The 23,565-nt window shown below is 48.1% G+C and overlaps 2 protein-coding genes across 2 annotated transcripts; both read right to left on the reverse strand.

Moving 5' to 3' along the window:
* Nucleotides 1-483: 483 nt before the first annotated feature.
* GJD3 (gap junction protein delta 3) lies at nt 484-1,185 on the reverse strand. Its single transcript, XM_009096679.3, has one exon. The coding sequence runs from the start codon at nt 1,183-1,185 to the stop codon at nt 484-486; it is 702 nt and encodes a 233-aa protein (XP_009094927.2).
* A 1,692-nt stretch (nt 1,186-2,877) lies between these two features.
* On the reverse strand, nt 2,878-20,824 carry TOP2A (DNA topoisomerase II alpha). The gene is made up of 35 exons (XM_018921463.3): nt 20,698-20,824; nt 20,247-20,390; nt 19,980-20,070; nt 19,494-19,557; nt 18,899-19,044; nt 18,233-18,330; nt 17,733-17,945; nt 17,362-17,535; nt 17,070-17,171; nt 16,552-16,689; nt 16,302-16,440; nt 15,864-16,021; nt 15,340-15,465; nt 14,792-14,902; nt 14,595-14,700; nt 14,104-14,213; nt 13,279-13,371; nt 12,689-12,803; nt 12,275-12,396; nt 11,579-11,727; nt 11,063-11,294; nt 10,798-10,932; nt 10,500-10,700; nt 9,749-9,944; nt 8,420-8,511; nt 8,095-8,238; nt 7,892-7,975; nt 7,589-7,786; nt 6,578-6,683; nt 6,152-6,292; nt 5,560-5,704; nt 5,362-5,423; nt 5,119-5,238; nt 3,954-4,153; nt 2,878-3,522 (listed from the first exon to the last, which is right to left on the reverse strand). Exons 1-35 carry the CDS (start codon nt 20,728-20,730, stop codon nt 3,385-3,387), a joined length of 4,626 nt encoding a protein of 1,541 aa, XP_018777008.2. The 5' UTR covers nt 20,731-20,824; the 3' UTR covers nt 2,878-3,384.
* Nucleotides 20,825-23,565: the final 2,741 nt, after the last annotated feature.

Consider the following 23,565-nt stretch of genomic DNA (forward strand, 5'->3'; position numbering starts at 1 on the left):
CAGGAGGGCAGCCCAGGGCCCCCCATATGCTTTCCCTGTCTGGTCATCCCCAAAGACTGGGACAAAACCCTTTGGGGTCCCCCCCAATACCCTAAAGCTCTGATCTTCCCATCCTTGAGGCCACAGTCATGTCCCTCTATGCCAGGGGCCAGCCCTGATGCATTTGTGGCACTCCCAGCACAGGGTTTGGGGGCAGCCCTGGCCCTCCCATGCTGGGCTGGGGGGTCAGGGGTGTTCCTGCCACTGTGCAGGGATGGGACCTGTTTATTTTCTTTTTGTCCGTATTTTTTTTTTTCCAGCAGCTGCCGGGTGAGCCCTGTTCGCCGCCCACAACAGGAAGCGGGGGGCACCGGGGGCACCGGGGCACAGCCCAGCCCGGCCCGGAGCAGATTCCCTGGCACGGCGAGGGCCGAGATCCCTCTGGGGCCGGGGGATCCGCTGTCACCGCCGGGCTGACACCGGCCACAGCTCGTCCCAGCCGGGTCACACGGTGAGGTCCCCCCGCGGGTGGGGTCCCTCCGCAGCCCCCCCGGGCGCCGGGCCCCTCTCCTGCGGCCGGTGGCAGCAGCCGGGCCGGGCCGGGGGCCCCTTGCGCAGGAGGTGGGCGAGCTCGGCCAGGCTGAGCAGCGCCGACACCAGCCCCACCACGAAGTAGAAGTGGATGAAGACAGTTTTCTCGGTGGGGCGGGAGACGAAGCAATCGACTCGGTGCGGGCAGGGCCGGCGGCGGCACACGAAGAGCGGCTGCACCCTGAAGCCGTAGAGCAGCGCCTGGCCCAGCAGGAAGCCCAGCTCGGCGGCGATCCGAGCCACCACGCTGCCCACGTAGAAGGGCTGGAGGCGGCGGGCGCGCTGGCCGGGAGCCCCCCCGCGCCCCGGCTTGGCCGCCTGGTGTACGGCGAAGATGACGAAGAGGGCGGCGGGCGCCGAGAGCACGACGACGTGGAAGACGAGGAAGCGATAGTGGGAGATGGGGAAGGCAGCGTCGTAGCACACGGGTTTGCAGCCCGGCTGCTGCGTGTTACACACGAACTCCTCTTGCTCGTCCTCGAAGACGTCGCTGCCCACGGTGGCCAGGACCAGGATGCGGAAGAGGAGCATCACCACCAGCCAGAACCGGCCCACCATGGGCGAGTGCTCCTGCACGGCGTCCAGCAGCGAGCTCAGGAAGCCCCACTCGCCCATGGCCGCGCTGCGGGAGCGGGGTTAGCGCTGGGGGGGACGCAGTGACCGCCGGGTCGGACCCTGGTGGCAGCACGGCCCCTCCAGCTCTCCATCATCCCACCATTCCCAAAGGCACCACGGCGTGCCCGCTCACGGGAGGGTGCCCAGGCACTGCCAAGTGTGTCCCCAGGCACCCGCTGTGCCCAGGACTCGCTCCCCCAGCGATGGGTCCAAGGACACCAACAGGGGCAGGACCAGCAGATTCCCCATCCCCAGTCCCCTGCACAGCTCGGCCTGGCTGAGCTGTGGCCCACCCACAACAGCCCCGTACCTGCGTGGGCTGCGGTCCACGGTGTGCCAGCGCTGCTGGCGCCGGCTGTCCAGGGCCGTCCAGGACTGTCCGGTCTCTTTGTCCAGCTGGGATGGGATAATGGTCCCACAGCCACGCCTGGAGTCCTTTTAAAGGGACAGAGCACCCGCAGGGGCGCCTGGAGGGAGGGAAGGGCTCAGCACTGCCGGTGGGGCTCAAGGACAAAAGCTGCCCTGCCCAGGGCCAGCAGCTCCCAGGTTGAGACAGGGGTGGTGGGCCCCCCAGTGCAGAAATGCCCCCAAACTTTTGTCCTTCCCAAACCCAGAGGGCCTCGGGGTCCCCAGGCCACAGCGCTTGGTCCCCAAAAGACCCCCCCCCCCCTTGCTGGCATCACCCCCCTGACACATCAGAGCTTGGGTACACCCAGCCCTGCAGTGCCTGGGGGATGCTCATGGCTGGCACCAGCCCCCTCTGCCTCAGGACGCTGTGCCAGGGCTGTTGGGGGTCCCATGCATCTTCCCAGGTTGTCCCCAGCTCTGGCACATGTAGGCTAATCCCTACAAAATCCTGTGTGGCATGGCCAGGGCTCCTGCCAGCCCCTGCCCAGTGCTGACAGCATTTGGTGAGCCCTCAAATCCCCTTTCCACTAATGGGAGCAGAGCCCAGGCCAGCACAGGTCACCCTCAGACCCCCCTCATGCAATGCCCAGCGTGGGTAAGTGCCTGATGCCCCAGAGCCCAGCTTCCATCCATCATCCCCAGCACCCCATCCAAGGTTTTGGGATAGGAGACTCCTGATATGGTCTCCGTGGCCCACTCTGCGTTCCCAGAGCTCTCCATCCACAATAGGATGATGCCAGAGTTCAGAGAGCAGCCCCACAGCCCACCCGTGGCTCTCCTGGGTGTTGTGCAGCAAGAGGAGCTGTAAATAGCCCGGCCCGCGCAGGGGACGCGCCGGAGACGCTCTCCAGAGCCAGTGGAAAATCTGACAGCGCTTTCCACACTTGACTGGGTTCCAGCAAAGCACCGATAGCACGGGGGGCCCTGGGCTTTCATGGAATCATGGCATGGTTTGGATGGGAAGGGAGCTTCGAGCTCCTCCAGTCCCATCCCCTTCCATAGGCAGGGACACCTTCCACTAGAGCAGGATGCTCCAGCCTGGCCTTGGACACTTCCAGGGATGGGGCAACCACAGCTGCTCTGGGCAAGCAGCTCCCCCCGTGCTGGGGACCACAGGGGTGTTCACAAGAATTCAGCTGTGGAGCCACAGTGGCCACAGCCAGTGGGGAAGTGGCCAACCAGCCCAGCACCCCCAGAGCTAGAGCCAAGCCCTTTGCTCTGACAGAGGGAGGGCTTAGCAAAAGCTCTGCAGTTGTTTTCCAAAAAACTCATGGAGAAATGAAAAAAAGAAGTAAAAACACTTTTATTAGACAAATACTCAAACAAACTCGGGACAAGAACAAACACAGAAATATTTACATAGTGAAGGAATAGTGCTGGAAAAATGACTTCTGCTCACCTGTGTTGGGTGATAGAATTCAAAATTAATGCATTTTAGTACTATAAGATATTTCAAGAGCGATGTATAAATTTTTAAGGATTTGGCATGTTCTAAAGTCAACTTTAACACTAAAATGACCACAAAGTGTCAAATAATGGGGAAGAGGGAAGTATGGCAGCACTTGCTGGGCACGTGGCTCCAGTGTTCACCAAAAAGGGGATGTTTCTGTTTAAACAAATCTAACTTATTTAAAACCAAAGAAAGAATGAGCTGTGTTCACCAGTAATGAACAGTTTTGGGGTGGCTCACATTTGGTAAAGATTTCCTAGACTGAGATGGTCTTTGGTGGGAGCTCTGGAGCACTGCTGAAGGTTTGTTGTGGATCTGGAGTTTAAAACTTTCCTAAGAACTCAAAATAGATCATCCTCAGAGGACTCCTCCAGGTACTGGACGGGTTTTTTGGCACGGCCAGGCCTGGCACGGGGCTGAGGTGCAGGTCTTTCATCACCAGAGTCACTGGTGAAGGTGTCTTCCTCTACCTTGGATTTCTGGAGGGAAAGCAGGAAAGGAATCATGGATCTGAGCACCCACAGGAAACACAATCTGCACCACACGCCTGCTGTGCTATGGGGATGGTGGGAGCAGACCAAGGATCTGGGTTGTCTGACCCTTATAGGGGAAAGGTTCTTATCCCAGAGGGTGCTCAGGCACTGCCCAGGGAATGGTCACAGCCCCAAGGCTGACACAGCTCCAGGAGTGTTTGGACAACGCTCACAGCACAGGGTGGGATTGTTGGGGTGTCCTGTGCAGGGCTGGGAGTTGGACCCTGATCCTTGTGGGTCACTTCCAGCTCTGAATATTCCATGATTCTATGATCCCCCTTTTCCCCATTCTCCACACCCAGGTAGAGGTCTGACCTCCACCAGCTTTTCCTGACAGAAGAACCCACCCCACACTGAGGTTCCCTGGTTGCACAAACCTTTGATACAACAGATTTGGCAGGCTTGGACCCAAAATCCGAATCAGAATCCGAATCCAAAGAGCTTGGCTGCCTCTTCACAGCTTTCCTCCCCTTGGCGTTGTCACCCTCGGCGCGCAGGGCTCCCTCCTTGGCTGCTGGCTTGGCTTTGGGTGCAGCCTTTTTCTTGGCCAGGATATCCATGATGGAGGGCTGGTTGTCTGGAACACAACGTGGTGTTAAACCCCTGTTTCGCTGCTCTCTCGTTCCCAGCTTGGGAATTACTTCCAACAGAAACAGGCTCCGTGCTGCCGTGGGGTCAGCGCACAGGTCGGCTCCGTTTGAAGCTGGGTTTTCTAGAAAGATCTCTCTTCCACAGATGGTGAGGAATGAGGTTGTTTATCTGCTCAGTTCTGCTACATTTAGAGGATCAAATTAAAGCGTCCCCAAAGCAATTTACTATTTCAGATTGAAAAGCCCTGATCTCTCAAGGCTCCATAACCCATCTCAGACCTTCAAAATCCTGCACAGCAAGGAAGGAATTTCCCAAATGCTCAACTCATTCCTTCTTACCTATATTTTCACTTTCTAAAAGAGCATCTTGAAGCACAACTTCCAGTTCAGCTCATTTCAGGCCATTTCTGAGTGATAACATGCTTTCTCACTTTAGGAGTGGAAGTAACACTATTTTCCTGCTGGGATCAACACCAAGTTGATTCCACTTGGAATATACAAAACAGTGTCAAAGTCTGGGGTTTAAAAATCCCTGACTCAAATGCTGGAGATGGATGAGATGGATCCAGCATTGAATAGATCAAACTACCCTCAAAAGCTTGCCTGCTTTCTTCCCAAAAAGACACGAAGTAGGACATTGACTGCAAGACACAAATTCCACTCGGATTATCCCTGCCAAGTATTACATAGCACTGTAGGAAGCATTCACTTTTCCTGTTCCCAAACTAAAATTCCCTCCCTCCTAGCATGTCCAACATGAACTAGAACACGATATGTTTGGAAACAGACCTCAAACATGACAACCAGAGAACCTCTGCCACAAACCTCAGATCTTTGCTGAAATGCAAACTCCAGTTGCCCAGGCCCTGGAACGCTGAGCGAAATCACTCGGACTGTTTCCCACAGGAATTATAATTGTTCTCTAAAACTGATGTTGCTGAGCTGCCCTTACCCTTGGTGGCTCCAGCCTTCTTGGCTGCAGTAGTTTTTTTGGGCACGGCCTTGGTGCTCGGCACTGGGACGGATGGAGCTGCAGGAGCCTCGCTCACCTTGTCCTCAGGGACATCTTGGACTGGAACGGGATAAGGAGAGCAGACAGTCAGCCTGAAACAGCCAAATTATCCCCTCTGCTCTTCCCTGTGCACTGCTGAGGGATTATGGAGCAGTCCACGTAGTTTAGAGGTCTCACACTCACCAGGAACAGCACTTGGCACTGCCTTTTGCTTGGGAGCTTTTGCTGCTTTTTCAGTGGTTTCCCTGGAAAACAAAACCCCAAGTTTTTAATTCAGTTTATGAGGCACTAAATAGGGGAATTAAAAAAAAAAAAAAAGCTTTTAACTTCTGTGTAGCATTAAGCACAACTAATTTCCAGTGATTATGGAAAAATACTCACTTGGGAGCAGATTTGGGCTTGGGAGGAGCCTTTTTCTTAGAGTTTGTGTCCAATTCAGAGTTGCCTTCACTGTCACCATGGAATTCAGAGTCCTCATCTGAGCTGGAGTGATTCGAGTCCGAAATGACTATGGGCTTGACTTTGGCTGATGGAAGAACACAGATGTGTTATTTTATACATTTGGCAATATGCAGCTCTGTTTATTTTTCTATATTTTAGCTACAGTTATTAAAAAATAAAGATCTGAATAAAAACAAGCAGATGCTGAGTCTGCCAGGGAGAAGACTCCAGATGACAAGTGTGTTCTGTCATTTGGAGTCTTCCAACCTCACCCACAACACATTTAATGTGCCAAGACAGTTGTGTAATTAAACCAAATAGCCATATTTCTCTAGTTGCCCATTTCTGCTTTTCCTTGAAAATGTGCACCAACGGTAGAAATATTTAATAGTTTCAGACAGTAAAATAAAGAAGCCTTTTAAAGATGATTTCTAAATGTGATCTGAGGCTCTGGGAGGTCCCTATATAGTCTGTTCCATTTACTTCTCCACAAGGAGGACCATCCTTCTCCTGCATCCATGTCCTCACTCACCTGCTGCCTGGCGAACCACTCGCTCTCTTTGAGGAGGTGCTTCAAAGTCAGACTCTGAATCAGACCCTGAGTCAGACCAAGGGTTTCGTTTCTTGGTTTTCTTTAATGGCTTGAAAGGCAGAGTGGCCTGTCTCTTAGCTCCTGAAAAATATTGGGAGGCAGGATGAACCAGCAAACTTCCATGTATAGTTCAGGCTCAGCATTCAAGCTCAGTTTAGAAATACATTGAATTCAGAGGATTCCGGTTTAAACAAAGAGAAATAGGAATCTATCCTGCTTGATTGTTATCCAAGATCCCTTTCTCACCTAGTTTTTCCAAAACTACTGATCCTAGGTGTTGCTCACCACCTTCAGGGAGAGGTCAGATAACCAAACTGACAGCCCTTTCCCTCTTTTCCTTGGAGGGAGTAACACCAAAGCATTTACCTTGCTCAGTCTTCAGCTTCTGTCCTAATCTCTTCTTCAGGTCTGCAGTCTCCTTCTCTCCGGATGTGTTTTCATCCTGATTCTCATCAAATTCAGTTTTTTCACTCTGCAGATGCAAGCAGATACCAAACAGTGAGTCAGCTCACAGAGAAGAGGCACATGGGGTAATGAAGGAAGGAGCTGCTTTTTATCCATGTAAAAGAAGTGGTACAAGAAACCTAAGTCTGTAAAATAAACTGTGTGTAGAACTGATTACAGACAGATCTGGATAGGATCTGCCCCCAAATCAGGTGACTTAAAAGGCAAAATCCAACCTGAACAAAAACAGGAACTCTGGCCCCACTCCTGAGCACTCTGGTCCTGCTGCTGTGTGCTGGCTCTGGGGGGGATGGGGATGCAGGACAGGGTGGGATCAAAACAAAAGTGAGAGTTATTTGGAAAAACTGTTGGGTGGAATCATGTGGAGGAAAAGAGTGACCTGTGTGGCTTCCAGGGTCAAACAGGTGAAGGGATGGGTTACAGATCTCTGTTGGAAATGGCTGAATGACACAATTTCACCTAGTCCTATAAAAAGAGTTCAATCTTTTTTATCTCCTTGATACAGAGAACAATGATGGCATTAAGTGGGTGAAAGCATTGCTGGATATGTAAAGGCTGTTCTGGAGAAGGGAATGTACTGGCTGTGCTTCCTGCCTGCTAGAGGGTTTATCAAATTCCCAAGACACCTGGAACAACCTTACTTGCATCTGCCCCCCTTTCTGAGCTACCAGCCCGTCCCTGGCAGTGCAATGTGCCAAAAATTTCCCTCTAAGCCACCTCCTGATATGTGAGTCTGTTCTCCTTCAGACTGAGACACCCCTATTCTCAATGTTTCCAAACCCTGAGGTCTTGTCCCTCTCCCTGAACAACTGCTTCAACTGGACAAGTCCAGCTAACAAGGACTCACATTTTTTAGGACTGTATTGAAGAGGTTGTAAAGGAAGATGGAGCATTTGGAATGTTTCTTTTTACCTTTACTTTCTTTTTAATTTTCTTCTCTGCCTCTGCCTTCATCTCAGCAGTGATCCGAGGAACAACCCTGATGCCATGAGGGGATGGCATTACTTCTGCCAGCTGGGCCTTCTTCACCTTTGCTTTCCCTCCTTTCACCTTCAAAGGTTTGCCAACAATCCCTGCACTCTCATCCTGTGCTTGCTTGGCCTCCACTGCCTGCAGAGGGGAGCGTAAATAACACAAAAAAATACAAAAGTCAATAAAGGGCTGGCTGGTGGATAAGAAGAGGGAGTTGATTTTCTGCACTGAGCATTGACATACATCGAGTTCTTCAATGAAGGCAGCAAGGTCTTCCTTCCACAGGTCAGAGGGACTCTTCCTCTTAAGGTTTTCCAGCTCCTTTTCCTAAAGGAAATCAGAGATAATCACTAGTAACACATTGCAACCCACCAGCCAAAAATAACCTGTGTAACACATAATATATTGTAAATATAGTGCTTTTATAAGGAAAGGAAGGCACCTACTTTGTTATCCCTCTGCTTGCAGAGCTCATCTTTCTTCTCCTTGGTCAGATACCACAGGGGCATGTTCAGCAGGTAGTTGAAGTCTGGGCCAGAGGCTGCAGCTGATTCTTTGTCACTGTCTTCCTCCTCCCCCTCCTCTTCATCCTAAATGTGGATTTGAAACATAGTCAACAAAAACCCTGACACACATGGGTAGGGCTACTGATCAAACAAGGAAGCTCTTGAATCCTGCTAATTGAGAAGCAACTTGGGCCTCTCTAAGGATTACAAAACCTCACAGCTCTGGGCCAGTTTGGGCATATTCAGAGGATGACTGAGGCATTACCTTGTTTTGAGCCTCCTTCCAAGCCTTCACTGGATCAGACTCGTACCCTCTCTGGATGAGAACTTGAATCAGCTCTTTCTTGGGTTTGTTTTCTGCAAACAGACATTTCAGGATTGTCACTCAATGCCCGCTACCAGTTGCTGTTAGGAGCGACAGATGAGCTTTACAGTTTGGAGCCTGTTTGTAGCTGCTCAGCATCCTACAGAGCTCCAAACCAGCCTTTCCACATCACTGCTGGGACATGTGGAAGAGTCTGAACAACACCTGGAAAACTCCTATTTAGCAGGAGATTTGTCAGGGAAGCATTGGTCCTGTACCAGCCAAAACTGTTAATATTTTTCTTTGTTTCCATACATGCATTTCCCCCGTTTTAAGTAGTTTTTGAACTTGGGGAAAAAAAGGTATGATGGTATAAACATCAGGTGGAGAAAGAAACCCTTGATAGCTTGGTACAGCTCGCACCTCATTAGACATCACCCGGGAAATTTATGCTCTAAGTGCTCAACCACTGGAAATGCTTCAGCTGGAATTTGCTGCTTTTTAAGGTATCAGAAACCATCAACCATGAGACACAAATACAAATGAAACCAGCTCTGCCAGCCTTGGAACTACTTATTACAAAAAAAACCAAGAAAATGCATTTCAGGGGAATTATTTCTCTTCCTGAGTTCAGTCAGACAGACTCGAGCTGCTGGGATTACTGGGCTGCCTTCAGACACAAACCACAAAGCATCTTATGACACGTTGTCTGGCCGTGAAGGCAGCGGAACACAGCCCGGCTTTTACACCGAGGGGGAAAAGTTGATTGAAAAATGTGAATGTTGGGAACAAAGATCTGCTTCTTTTTTCTAGCTCATGATTCTCAGATGCTGCTGCTTGAGTATCATCTAAGTTTGAAACTCCCAGTCCACTGAGAATGTGATTTGGAGTATTTTTGCAGAGGTTCACAAAGATAATGGAGAGAGATACAGATTCTTAAAAATGCATTTAACAGCAAACACTGCCCCTTGCTAAATCCACAAATAATTAACTCTTACTCCTACCAAGTCAGAAATAAATGGGAATCATTGCTAAACTGTAAAAAAATTCTCTCAAAAATTCTCAAACACAGAGCAGGAAAGCTGCATAAGTATCCCATTGCCATTATTATGTGTACAATACACAGACCAAGGATACTCTGTGAAGCATTTTCCTCTTAGATGTCACAAGAACAGAGATAAGCCCTGGTGTGGTTTGTAAAAACCAGCCTGGGGCTGAGGGGGTGCTGACAGAGCTCAAGAGATCACCCATTTCTCCCAGTTCCAATCCCAGTCCCCAAGAACAACATACCAATCACAATTTTGCCATCTATTTTCTCCAGGATGAAGCGAGCCTGGTTGCTCAGCTTTGCAGACTCAGCACCCAGCATCCCAATGAGCCATTCCTTCCTCAGACTGTAATATCGGAGCCGGAGTTCAAAGAACTCCTTAAGAATGTCCTGGGGAGAGTCGTATTTCTTGAGAAAGCCGACATGGTCAAAAAGAACCTGGAGGAAAATGAAAGAACATGCGTGTTATGATGATAAAACTGATTCCAAACCCGCTGAAAGTTACCTGTAACACAGTGTGATGGCACCACTGAATTATTAATCTACAAATGATCAAATCTCAGTGTTGTTCTAGAAACTACTTCAGTTTGTGAGCACAGCAGACATAGAAACAATTTTAGAATTCCAGTGTTCTTGAATACAAGCAGTAGTTAAGGTTACTTCAATCTTAGAGCTCTGTGCAGGACAAGCATCTCGCATCAAAGCTTCACACATTGTCAGGAACCAGACGTTCAGTGCCCCTGCTGCTGGCTCACAGAGCTCTGCAAACTGTGATTTCAGATCATTTTGCCTCCTTCAGGCAAGCTATCCACTCTGGACCCCCTCCTAAGCCAGGCTCTTGACCTTTGAAAGCTGATTTAAAACCAGTAACAGCAGAAAAATCAAAGTGAATAGGTTACTGCCAAAGAGGATTTTTGTTTCACGCAACGACTGCAGCTGTCCACAGAGTCTGAGTTAAACCAAGAAATTCCTTCAGCAAAATCTGTCACATACCATGGAGTTGCATGTTAAACTTGTTTGGAGTTTGAAGACCTTATGCAGCCCCACAGCTTCGGCTTCTGCTAGTTTATCTTCAGCCATCTTCACCACAAACCTCACCGTGGTGTCTGTGTGATATTCTTTGTAGTCTGTGATTAGAGGGGGGGTCTTCTCAGTCCCATTCAACATTGGCTCCAGAACCTGCTCTTTGTATGTCTGAGGAAAAAAACAAAGTCAGATCCAAAAACCACTACTCACTTTTTGCTTTAAAGAGCAAACTGTACATCCCCAGAGCAGATTCCCTGTTTATTACCTGTGTCCATGTTCTGACAGGCAGCTCAGTGATCTCGATGGTTGTAGAATCAAGGATGGACACTTCACCACTTATCACATACTGATTAGGCCCCAGCTCATCTATGGTGCCTTTGAAATTCTTGTAACTGGGAAGCTGAAGAGAAAAAACATTGGATTCAGCTTTGTGTGGATGCCTCTTTTTTTTTAAGCATGCTCATAAAATGCTCAGTATGAGATCAATAAACTAAGAAGAAAAACATTTGTTTTTTAATGATATTATTTACCATTGGCAGTGGCTCTTCTCCATCCATCAGCCGACGGATATTGTTAACAACTTCTCTGATATCAAAGTTGGGGATTTTACAGGCCCAGCCAGTGCCAATCCCTTCAGCCCCATTGACCAGCACCATTGGAATGATGGGCATGTACCACTCTGGCTCCACACGCTGGTTGTCATCATAGAGGAACCTCAGGATGTTGTCATCCATTGGTGGGAACACCAGGCGTGCCAGGGGACTGGAACAGAGAAGGGAATTTAAGCCCAAATTCTTGTTACAGAACATGACCTCCATGGAAAAAGAAACCTCCTAATTTTTATTATCTCACCCAAATTTCTCCCTTTGGTTCTGCTTCCATTTCCATATTCTCTGTGATGATAGCCACATTTCCATAATGAACCCTAGCACCTGCATCTCATTTCAGTTGTTGCTACTCTGAGCATGCAAGTATAGCCCAAAGTTTAAAATCTAATTGCTGTAAAATTGAGTTCCTTAGGACAGTAAGAACTTTGGAATGCTGACCTGAGCATGGTGAAGATGTATCGAGGGCTGGCAGAGTCTTTGCCTCCATGCAGCCTTGTGCCAAACTGACCAATGGGCTGGAGCAAGTTGAGGTTGTTGCTGCCCACGAAGTTTTGAGCCAAGTTAATGATGGTCATCATTAGAGCAGCCTGCAATAAAGAAGGTGCAAAGCTGTGCAATGCAGAATGGTTCAGGGGATAGACAAAGGAAGGCAACATTCACACCAGGAACTTAACTGATACAGAAGATAAACTCAATTGATGGAAAACTGGAGGAAACTCAAGGATGTGCTAATGACCCTTGTCTCTATCTGTTGCTGTCTACCTGCTCTGAAACCTCCAGTGAAAGATTCTGTCAGTCTCCACAGAGAACCTTGTGGTAGTGCTTAACTTTTCCTGACCCAAGCAGAAAGGTTATTATCATCTGCCCAAGTCCATCACAAATTAAGTAGGGTTTCCTTGTTCCACCTTTTGAATGAACTATGTTCCCACAAAGTCCAGACAGGAGAGGCAGAGTGACCAATGTCAGATTAAATTAACAGTGAAGAATTAATTGTGGAAACAGCTAAACAGCAACTTGCCTTTGGTGTACACACTCAAACATCTAATTCTGCTTTAGAGGCATCGTAACTCACACCAACAGAAGAGCTTTTTGCCTTTCCTTTTAAGTGCTTTGCACACCCAGGCAGGTTCTTACCTCACCATGATGGTATGAGGACATCTCAGCAACAGAACCAGCCAGCTGAGCAACCTTCACCTCTCGCTTATCATTTCTTTTGAAACAGGTGAACAAAACCTTCCTCTGGCCTGGCTTCAAACCTGTGTGAAAAAAGAAAAGACCTCATGGTTAGAACATGTGATGTGATGCACTTGGCTCTCTAGAGATGCAAGACCAATTTAAAGATTCTGTACCAGCTGAGCAAGGTACTGGCAATAATATACTACAAAATGGACATTTCATCCAATGATGAAAATACCTTAGCAGAAATCAGACTTCAGGATACCAACCCTGAAACCTCAGCAGGTTCCCTGGCTCTGATGTGACATCAAACACCCATTTCCTCAGTTCTGGGGATACACCAGGCAGAATCATGACTTGGAAATCACTTACCATCAACCAGTGATGGGATTGATCTCTCATTATCTGAGTTTGAGAAGAGCACTAACTCCTTGTTGATGAAGTCATTGTATGTCAGGTAATCAGTGTTTTTCCCATACAGGTATTCCTAACAAAAAAAAAAACAGAGAGAAGATTGCCTTAATTTTAACAGGGCCTAATCAGTTTCTTGATTAGTTTCACTGAAATGGGAACTCCTTTTAAGACCAGCTAAACACAGCTCAAGTGCTGACACCCTTTGCATGGCAAAGGGAAACACTTCCCAGGATGCATTATTTCCCCCATTTTGGGAAAAATAAAGACTTCATTTGCCTCTGCTTGTGTTAGCATTTTCCTATTGATGCAGTAACTTGAAAGATGAGAGTTAAAAATGAAGTTGACAGTTGGATAATTGACAATGAGGCTACACTGATAAGATGAGAGAAGAAGCTGCTCTGCAAAATCCTGACACGTTTTCAACGTCCTATAATCCGGACCTGACTCACTGACTGAGCTGTGTGCAGCTCTGGTGTGCTGGGATGAAGCTGAGAACAGCCCCAGGCAGAGACTGGAAACCAGTTTCCTTATAAACATAAACCTTTTACCTCTGGTAGACCATGCAGCTTCCGTTGTCTTCTATCCTCCATGAAATTAGTCAGCCACTCCTTTCGCTCTTCTATCTTCTTCTTGCTAAAGGCCTGCATGTCACAAAATGGAAAGTAACTCAATTCCAGAACATTCTGTGGTTGTGCACTATTGGATCACTTGAGAAAAAGGAAGAGCTTACCCAGGAGAACAACATGCTAAACAGGCTGATTTAAGAGCCCAAGAAATGCAATAAAAGGGTTCTGCAGCTAAACATATTAAGAGCATAATTTCCACCACTCTGTAGAAGACAGAGTAGTTAGGTTTAAATTTATAGATTTTTAATGTAATAACAGAAGACTAAAGCAGATTTTAGGGGAAATTAATATTTTGGGGAAGAACTTAATTTTTTGACATTGACTAACAACTCTGAATATTTAAGAATCAAAGACCAGCTAAGGTGAAGTTCACAGAAACAAGAACTATTTTAATCCACCACTTTGCACTGGGGGAGGAAGGGGAGATCTAAATTGGAGAAAACTGTAGGAAATACACAGAAAAAATGCTGAAGGAATATTTACTATTGTGTCTGAAAATGTCAATTGGTTTGTAGTGATCAGTTTGTTCCAAGCTATATTTAAAGCCCATCACTAAAAGGGTACTCTTGCCCTGAGGTTGAGGGGCAGATTCGCTGCTTCTGGTTCTACTAAAGCTGTAGCCTTGGTAACACAGAGATTGTCTCCAGCCCAAAGGCCTCCAAGAGCATTTTAAGAGAAAATACAGAGCACTCTACAAGGTGAAATACCAAAGGTAGCAAGTCAGCAATTAAATCAAGTGTTAGTTACCAGGGTGATCGCAGCATCATCTTCAGGCCCAGAATATTTGAAGCCAATTCGGTGTTTTGCCATATCTGCAAAGTATTCTTTGGCCTCCTTTGACGTGCTGGTACCCAAACCTGCAGGGACAGGAGAGGTAATCCTAACGACTTTTTGCCTAAATTAAGTTCCAATTCAAAGAAATATTTTGCTATGCCCAGTTTTTCTGATGCATCATATGAACATACAATGTGAAGATGACTTGCTGAAATCTTAAGTTACTTCAAAACAAGATGTATCACAAAAGTCATAAAAATCACAATTAAGTGAGCAGTGGCATGTAGTGGTTTTGGATTTTGTCTGTAATTCCTGTAGAAACCTGAAATCTAATTGGAATATCATAGGAGGGAAGAGACTTGGAGGACACCCAGTCCAAATCTTTCCTGCAAAGCAGGATTGACTGCATCAAATCATCAATGCTCTCACTTGGATCAGTTTCACCACATTAAGTTTTTACAAACCTTTGTAGTACTTGATTTTCCATGAGTTGTAGTTCTGTGTATTGGCTTTCCATTCTTCAAACTCAGGAATGCTGTAGAATGCAATTTCTTCTTTGTTTTTAAAAGCCTACAATGGACAAACATTTTAACTGTGAAATGAAAGGCATTTTTGGGCAATGGATCCTCAGTCATTCACCTCATCCTCCCCCAGCCCTCACCTTTATGATGGGAGTAATGAATTCCTCCAAAAAATTGTGTCTTAGAAGAGATGGCCAATTGTGATGGATGAAGTTAATCAGCAAACCTTTGATGTGTGATCCATCCTGATCCTGAATTATAAAAGAAAAAAACAAACCATATTTTATCATGGAATGGTGGAAATGACAATTGTTCGTTTAACTCTGTAATTCCAGCTAACTGACCCTATTAACTTTCACCTCTAAAAAGGTGGCCATGTGTTAATTGCTGAAAATTAAGAGAAACAGAAAAGGTATTCTTGGTGAAAAAAGGTGTCAAGGACTGGTCAAGGACTTTGAATCAGCAGAATGGAGAGACAAGACAGTGTTTGGCTGTTTGATGTAACTCACCATTTTACTTTTTTTGGGGCTGAAAAGACATTTTGACCCACAAGAATATAAAATGGGAAAAAAGAACACAGAGAACTGGGTGCAACAATAGCAGGAGTTAGAGAAATATTTTCTTCCTATCTCTTTATTTAAGTGCTAATTGTTATCCTCTCCCAACTTTCAATTTTAATGAACCTAACCTGATCTGTCATGATCATAATTTTTCCATAGCGAAGACTTTTTAAAGATTCTTGATCTTCATAGTTCTTTTTATACTGCAAACCCACAATCTTGATGATGTTGTTGATTTCAGCATTTTCCATAATCTGAAAGAGATCACACAGAATAAAAACTTGTCTTTCAGACTCAAAATGTAGCTCAAGAAAGTATAAAGTTATCCATAAATGGATCATTGGCTGAGTTCTGTCCTGCTGGGTTTTTTTTTTCCTCTTTAGAAACTTGTAATTTCTAATGGTTAAATTACTCTAGATAATTCAAAACATTTCCCAGTCCACAACATGAATATTATCCCCACAGGCAAATCACTGAACAGGACTTAATCAATATTCCTACTCAACCAGTGAGGCAGGCTCAAGGTGAGCGAAGACTCAGGTGTTTAAGGCACTGCTCTTTGGAGTTCCAGTGCTCCAGGTGCAGCTGCACCAACTCATTGCACAAATCACCACACCTTCCACCTCTTAACTGTAACCATTTTCCAACCAACCTGCTTATGAGAAGCTTCCCTGACATTGAGGATTTTCCCACGAAGAGGAAATACTCCATATTTGTCTCTACCAACCACTCCCAGACCAGAGACAGCCAGAGTTTTGGCTGAGTCTCCCTCAGTCAGGATCAGTGTACAATCTAAAGAATTCTTGCTGCCTAAAAAAGAAGAAAATCGAGTCAGTTTTCTGCTTAAGAAATGAAATCCAAGGCTGCACATTCACGACTGAACAAGTATAAATAATCTTTTAAGGCAGTTTTTTTGGCACTGCACACAGTAAATGGGGATAATAGTAGTAAATGGGACTGCAAAATGGGAGTAAAACTATAATGACAGGTTTTCTCTTTTCACTTCTCCTTAGGAGACAAATCTTTTGTTCAAGGAACAAGTTTTAACTGTTTTTCAATGAACTGGTTACAAAGGATGTCAAACACTTACCAGCATCGTTGGCATCATCCAGTTTAGGAACACCCTTAATCTTGGAGTGTTTCACAGCTGAACATTTCTTATTCAGCTGGTTCTGAGCTTTAAATTTTACCCAATTTAGGATACTTTCAACAATGCCACAGCCAACTGCCTGCAATATAAAATGCAATCCAAAGTTGTGGGAAGAGCCTCAGCAATTACAGAAACTTTTGTTATGTATTTTTTACAGACATCTTGACTGTCCATGTACATCAGGACTTACACCCTTAATGAATTTTTCACTCAGTTTACAGGTAGAGCCGAAGTTCTTTGCCTGCAGAGTCATGTTCTCCTTAGTCTGAGAGTCAAAGGTTGGATTTTCAATTAAGGCATTCACAAAAATCCACATGTGGTTCTTCACCTGTAGTTAAATACAACAAGGATCACACACTGTACAGTGAGGGAACACTCAGCACTGTAGGGCTTGGAATTTTTGTAGATATTTTGTTAATTTTGAACAGCTAATGAACATTCATGAAGTGTTAGATGATTTGGGATGTCAAGGAATTGGCATCTCTCCATCTGTAATCTAACAGATAGTGAGGTTTAGTGCACCTACACTGACTCGTAAAGGGAAGTTAATGGCTTAAACTGGACAATATGAGCCTTCTATAATTAGCAATCTTCTACATATTATCTGCCAATGTGTTATTAATTAATGCAGCTGTGCATTAAGCTGAAGTTACAATTTGCAGTAATGCTCAAGTTGTGCTTCCCACCTGGAAAATTCTGACACTGTACCTGGAAAGGCTTCACTCCAACTCCGTTTTTGTTCTTCTTTTTCACAACATCAATGATTTTTGTCACGAGCTGGTCAGCCACATAATCAACATGCCTGCCACCCTGAGGAGAATGGGACAAGGACCTGAGACTGAGGCCACTAAAACCCACAAAACTATAAATATCTATTTAAAACCTTAAGTGCATTCTTTACAACATTATTTTTCACTAACATGTGTACGCTTACAAATAACCAAGAATATTAATGTTGAAGAATATGGGACTAGCTTTATTAAACACACTGAGGAGTTACCTTTGTGGTGGCAATGCTGTTAACAAAACTGACTTGCTGGAAGCCTTTTTCACTCAAAGTCAAGCACACTTCCCATCGGGAATTGACTTCCTCATGGATAACTTTAAGTGCATTCCCAGTTTCATCGACCTTATCCTTCAGATAGAGGTCCACATAGCTACGGAATCCTTTCACCTGCACACAGATGAGAGCAGACAACTGGTTGATAATAGCTCCTATAAATACTTAATTCACATCCTCCTGCAAAAAAATCCCTCCTGTGTGTGTTCCTTTGCTCTGTGTGATGACAGGAATGGCCTCAAAAGAATCTCACTAGTTAAATGGCACAAAATAAAGGCAGATATTTGTGGTTTTTTTCAATGCTCACTTACAGGAAGCCTCTGTCCATTCAGGAAAACTTTGACATCCTTTGTGGATCCAGCAATATCATAAGCTCTTCGAGACATCAGTGCTACAATGTCCTTATCCAGAACAGTCATTTTGAATTTGGACAGATCAGGTTGGAAAGTGACACAGGTGTAATCATCTCCATCAAAGTATTTCAGCTTCATTTCTCCAGCCTTTCCCATGTTGTCTGTCCAGGTCTGAGGAAAGGAGCTTTGGTGAGTTGCAAGTCAAACACACACATATAACTACCTTGGTTTTTAAAAGCAGTAAGATGGTTTTTGTGTTTTAGATATCTTTAAATTAAACAAAAACTCTGGTTAAAAACCAGATTCTGATGCTGTCTGCTAATTTCATTATTCCTTTGAATTACATTTTGTGGGTCAAATTTACTCTAATTACACTGAACTAGAGTTTTGAACCAAAACCTGAGGGTCTCATTTGAAAACCTCAGGTATAAACTCCTTGGAAAGAAAAGTGCTCCTACCTGCTTGAATAACTTTTTGTATTCACGACATCCAGTTTCCACAGTAAATTTTGTGCTGAATATGTTGCACAGTTTGGCTCCATAACCATTTCTCCCCCCTGGAATTAGAAGGAATACAGACTTGTGTTATTCTCTTTGTCCAAAACCATCTAAAAGAATCCAGACTAACTGGAGTTTGTCAATGTCTGCCCAATCCAAAGACAACTGTCAACAAGCAACAATATTCAACAAGCTCAGTATGCAACTACAAACTTTGATTTAATTAGGGTTTAAGAGAATATTCAAAGACAGTTTTCCCTGTTCCCATGTTTGCACTGTTGTAATGATTAAAGAGAGCACAGAGACTTCTCTGATAGATTCAAAATGTCATTTTCATAGAATCACAAAATAGTTTGGGTTGGAAGGGACCTTAAAGCCCAGGTTGCTTCAAGCCCTGTCCAACCTGGCCTTGGACACTTCCAGGGATGGAGCAGCACAGCTTCTCTGGGCAACCTGTGCCAGGGCCTCACCACCCTCACAGAGAGGAATTTCTTCCATATGTCTCACCTAAATTTCCCCTCTTTCAGTTTTCACACTGCATCAAGGACCCCCTTCCTGCCCTTTCTAGTTCAGGTCACACACTTAGAGCTGCTCAGAGATATTAGTGCATATCTGAGCCTTCCTCACCTGTGACTTTCTTCTCATTGTCATCGTAGTTGCTGGATGTCAGCAGCTGTCCAAAGATCAGAGCAGGCACATAGACCTTCTCCACTTTGTGTTCAACCACTGGGATACCTTTCCCATTGTTCCACACACTGATTGTGTTATTCTCTCTGGGGAGGGAAAGAAAAGTCTGTTTTTAAGGCTGCAAATGGCTGAGCTGTGAAAGAAGTCACCAAAAGGCTCTGGGGAAAGGCACCATTTCACCAGGAACAAATCTGTGCTCAGCAAGTGCAGCAGCTGCCAGCAGAGGGGGGACAGGCAACACAGAAATGCCCAGATCTGCACATGCTGGCTCTGAAATGGACCCACACACCCAACCCCTGTCTGTGCTCAATCAAGATAAACAGAGAGAGGAAGAGGTGGAAAACCACAGCAACAAAAGAGCAGCTGTTTCCCCAGTCAGCCCTCTGCGAAAGACCAGGGGACTAAGCAGAGAGAAAGGCTTTCACAGCTAGTGAATTAAATTTGGGCTATCTCGGATCAGCCCCACAGCCCTGCAGTGCCACCTCAGCTTTGCAGAACAGCTGAAGGCAACCAACAACAATGAAACCAAACTTACACATCAATTGTGACTTTAATGCACGACATGTTTTTATCCCTCTGCTTGTTGTCTGCAGCATTGACTAGAAAGGAAAGAGAATTTTGTTTTTTCATTACATTCTCAATCAAGGGAAAACTATGAACTATGAAGTGTTCCAGTAGAATGAACATGAAAACTCACTACAGTGTTACTAATAATCACCTCAGCATGAAAATACTTTGTAAATTAAAAAGAGGAGTACAAGGTAGCATGGAATTATGAAGGTTGGAAATGACCTCTGAATTCCTCCAGTGCAACCATTGACATAAAAGGGAGAATTTTGGGCAGAACAAAATCAGGTTTGTAATTGGAATTATGAATTTTTTCATTTTGTTTGTTTCCCATGAATAGCTTGCTATTAAGCAGTGCTAATAAGTTCTTGATAATTTATGTTTAGCTCCAGTTTCTTCCATTCAACCCGTGTTAATAACCTGTCACTCACTGACTCAATGGATGTCAGCTTACCCAGAATCTCATCAAAGATTTTGTACAATCCAGGCACAAAGGTCACATCTCTGCAGTTGAGGCCAATGCCTTCATCATAAACCCACATTTGCTGAAAAAAAAAAAAAAAAAAAAAAGAAGGAATTTGTAAGTGCCCAGGTACAACCCCTCCTCTGTGCCATTTGTGATTGATAAGCGGATGCTTTGTGCTTTGTAAACAGCTGCTAAAGACTCCGCGCCTGCCCCGAGGTGGTCGGGGGGCTCAGCCCCGCTACCCCCTGCTCCCACCTGGGTGACGAGCTCCACGGAGCCGATGTAGGTGTCTGGCCGGAGCAGGATGTGCTCCAGCTGCGTCTTCTTCTGGTAGATGTGCTCCACCGAGAGCTTCTTGGGGCCATCGGGCTTGCCCACGACGATGTTCTCGTTGGTGGGCTGTGGGGGGCCAGGCAGCGGCGGTGAGGGGGAGCACAAGGGGAACACGAGGGGAACAGGTCGGGCAGTGGAAGAGGACCGCAATCGCAGAGGAGCGGGGAATCTGAGGAGAGTGAGGGCTGGGGAAAGGGCCGAGAGAGGGGCCCGGGGAGACCCTGAAGGAGACCCACGGAGGGCTGCGAAGTACCCGGGGAGACGCTGAGGGGGGCCGGGGAAAACTTGCCGGTGCCCGAGACCCCGAGGGGACGGTGTTGGGGGGGGAATCACGAAAACCGGCAGGGTCGGAGGCAGCGGTCGCAGGACGTACCCGGAGGGGCGACTGGGGCTGCGAGAGCTCCATGGCGGTGGCGGTGGCGGTGGCGGCGGTGGCGGCAGCGATAGCGGCTGAGGCGGTGATGGCGGCGCCAACGTCCCCTTCAAACCTCCGCTCGTCCCGCCGAAACACGCAGCCAATCCGCGCCCGCGGCCCTCTACGCTCTGCCAATCGCAGCGCGGGGCGGGCACACGGCTAGAGCTCTGCCCTCCCTCTGACCAATCAGAGACTGCACCGCACGTTCAAACCGGCCAGTCGGGAGGGAGAGTGGTGAGATTGGCCGCTGGATTGACCAATAGAGAAGCGAGAGGGTGGGTGCCGAGGCTGCCCGTTTGCCGTTGGCGATGGGACATAATGGGACACACTGGGACATACTGGGATACACTGGGAAACCCCGACACACACTGGAATACACTGGGCAGACCCTGTGAACCCACTGAAGTACTGCTATACACTGTGCAAGCCCCAGGGATTCACTGGGACCCGTTGGACTGGGACACTGGGCAGAGCTTGGACACATGCTGGGATACACTGGGAACCACTGGGATATACTGGACAGACATTGGACACGCACTGGGTTACACTGGACAGAGCCTGGACACCCACTGGGATGCACTGGGAAAGCCTCGGGAGCCCACAGGAATACACTGAGGAAGACCTGGCACTGGGATGTACTGGAACATGCTGTGTTCTGGGACCTCACTGACATGGAGACCTGTGCCAGTGTGTCCCCTCCCAGTTACTGCCAACCCCAAGAGGACTGGAGCCCGCTCCCAGCCCCTGCTCCCGTTCCGGGGTGAGTCCCCTCAGCCCCTTGCTGCAGCTGGCCATGTCCCCCCAGAATAAAGCATGGTGTCATAAAAACCAACATTTTTTTATTTTTATTTCTGGGTGGTGATGGCTCCAGTGGGGGTAGGAGGCACAGTCCAGCATTACCCCATGGCACAGGGATCTGCTTGTGGACTCTGTGTCCCCTCAGTGCTCCCAGGGACATTCCCCAGCCCCCCAAGAATGCCTGGAGCTGCTGTTCAGGTGTCACCGCTGTCACCACATGTGCCGGTAAGGAAAAGCCACCTCGATGCAGAGCACGGCCAGCGGTGCAGAGCAGTTGTGCCTCTGCCCAGCCAGCAGCCTGCCCTCCCCCAGGGCACTGGCCATACCCTGGGCTGTGCCAGAGTTGCGCCAGCCCTGGCAGTCCCACCGGCTGGCATGGCCACCCCGTGGTGTGGAGCCGTGCCAGGCGAGCCGGCGGGGCCTGTGGGTGGGGATGGGGTGAGAGGGGCACCCCTGCTCTTTGCTCCTGCATTTCTGCAGGGAGGGAGCCAGCACAGACCCCCCCCCCCCCCACAGGGGCATCCTTCCAGGACCCTGTCCACACTCACCAGAGGGGATCTGCCAGGACGTTGCGCCCATTGAAGGAGTAGATGGGACCCCGCAGGGCAGCACCCCCAAAGAGGGAGCTCCAGGACTTGGCCAGCAGCTGCCCCTGTGGGCACGAGCAATGCTGCTGAGCCAGGGGCCAGGGGAATGCCCTAATCCCCATCCTCTCGGTTCTGGCAGCTCCCCAAATCCCTGAGCACAGCCCCAGGGCTGGGTGGGGGTCCCCCACCCACTGCAGCTCATGGGGGCTGTGAGGCTTTGCCTCCCCCAGCCCCCTGGGGAAGGGGTACCTGCCTTCAGGTTAACGATGGGGAGGGTCCTGTCTGTCCTCTTGACGATGGACACCAGCTGCTGGCTGGGGGCTGACAGGAAGGCCCGGAAGGTTCCGTAGAGCCCGGCCTCCTGGGACTGCCGGTAGCACTGCAGGTCAGCGCCCCGGATCCCGCTCATGTCACCCCAGAGGGGCACGTTGAGGGCAGCCAGGCGGAGCTGGGGGTGGCAGGGAGGAATTGAGGTCTCTGCTCCCCTCTTCCCAGGGGGTGTGAGCCCCTGGCAGTGCTGGGCAGGACTGGGGTGTGTCCCCTGGGCACCCATGACTGGCTGCTCATCCCCACCCTGGGGCCAGGCATTCCTTACAGATGGGATCCGTGGGGCCGTGGTGGTTGGCAGAACCTGGGGCAGCCCTTGTTCCTCCTCCTTCTGGACCTGCAAAAACACAGCTCAGGTCAGTCTGGGAACACCCATATGTGTGCCCTCCCCAAACAAACACGACCCCAGGCTCTGGTCATGCCCTGCTGACATCCAGCCCATTGCTAGGGCACATCCCTCCCAGCATGGCCAGACCCTCAGCAGGGCTCACCAGTGAGTCTGTTGGAGACTGCATGGGTGACAGCGTGTTGGGACCTCTTGGCTGCAGCCTCTTCACCTCCTAGATGGAGAGGTGGAAGAAGGACAGAACAGTCCTGTGAGGTCTGTCCACTCCATCATGCAGAGGAGAGCTCTGTTCCCTTACAGGGACTTAAGTGGGCCCTGCAGCTCCTGCACCCCTCACCTGGTACTGTGGGGTGGAGGCAGAGGGGTCATCACCAGCCAAGAAGGACTTGGGATCCTCCAGCTGCTCAATGACACAAACAGAGGGACAGGTTAGGGGGGAATCCTCTCCTTCCTGGGGATCTGCTGCCCTAGTGCCACATCCAGCCCTGGATCCTGCCCCCTCCAGCCCTGCCAGAGACCCCACACAGTACCAGGAGGCGGCTCCAGCCAGTGGGGGTCCGGAGGAAAGCGTTGCTCCCTTCCCGCACATAGACCAGGCTCCCCTCGGGCACAGCACTGCTCGCCTTCACCATCAGCTCCTTGGACTTGAAAACCCATGTCTGGCGCTGGGGGGAGGCAGAGGGTGAGGGTCCTGCTGGGGGGTTTGCCTGGGGCAGCTGAGGGGGGTTTGCCCGGGGCTGCAGCCTGGACGCACCTGGAGATCAGTGC

This window comes from Serinus canaria, chromosome 27 (assembly GCF_022539315.1).
Source record: "Serinus canaria isolate serCan28SL12 chromosome 27, serCan2020, whole genome shotgun sequence".
Classification (NCBI taxonomy): domain Eukaryota; kingdom Metazoa; phylum Chordata; class Aves; order Passeriformes; family Fringillidae; genus Serinus; species Serinus canaria.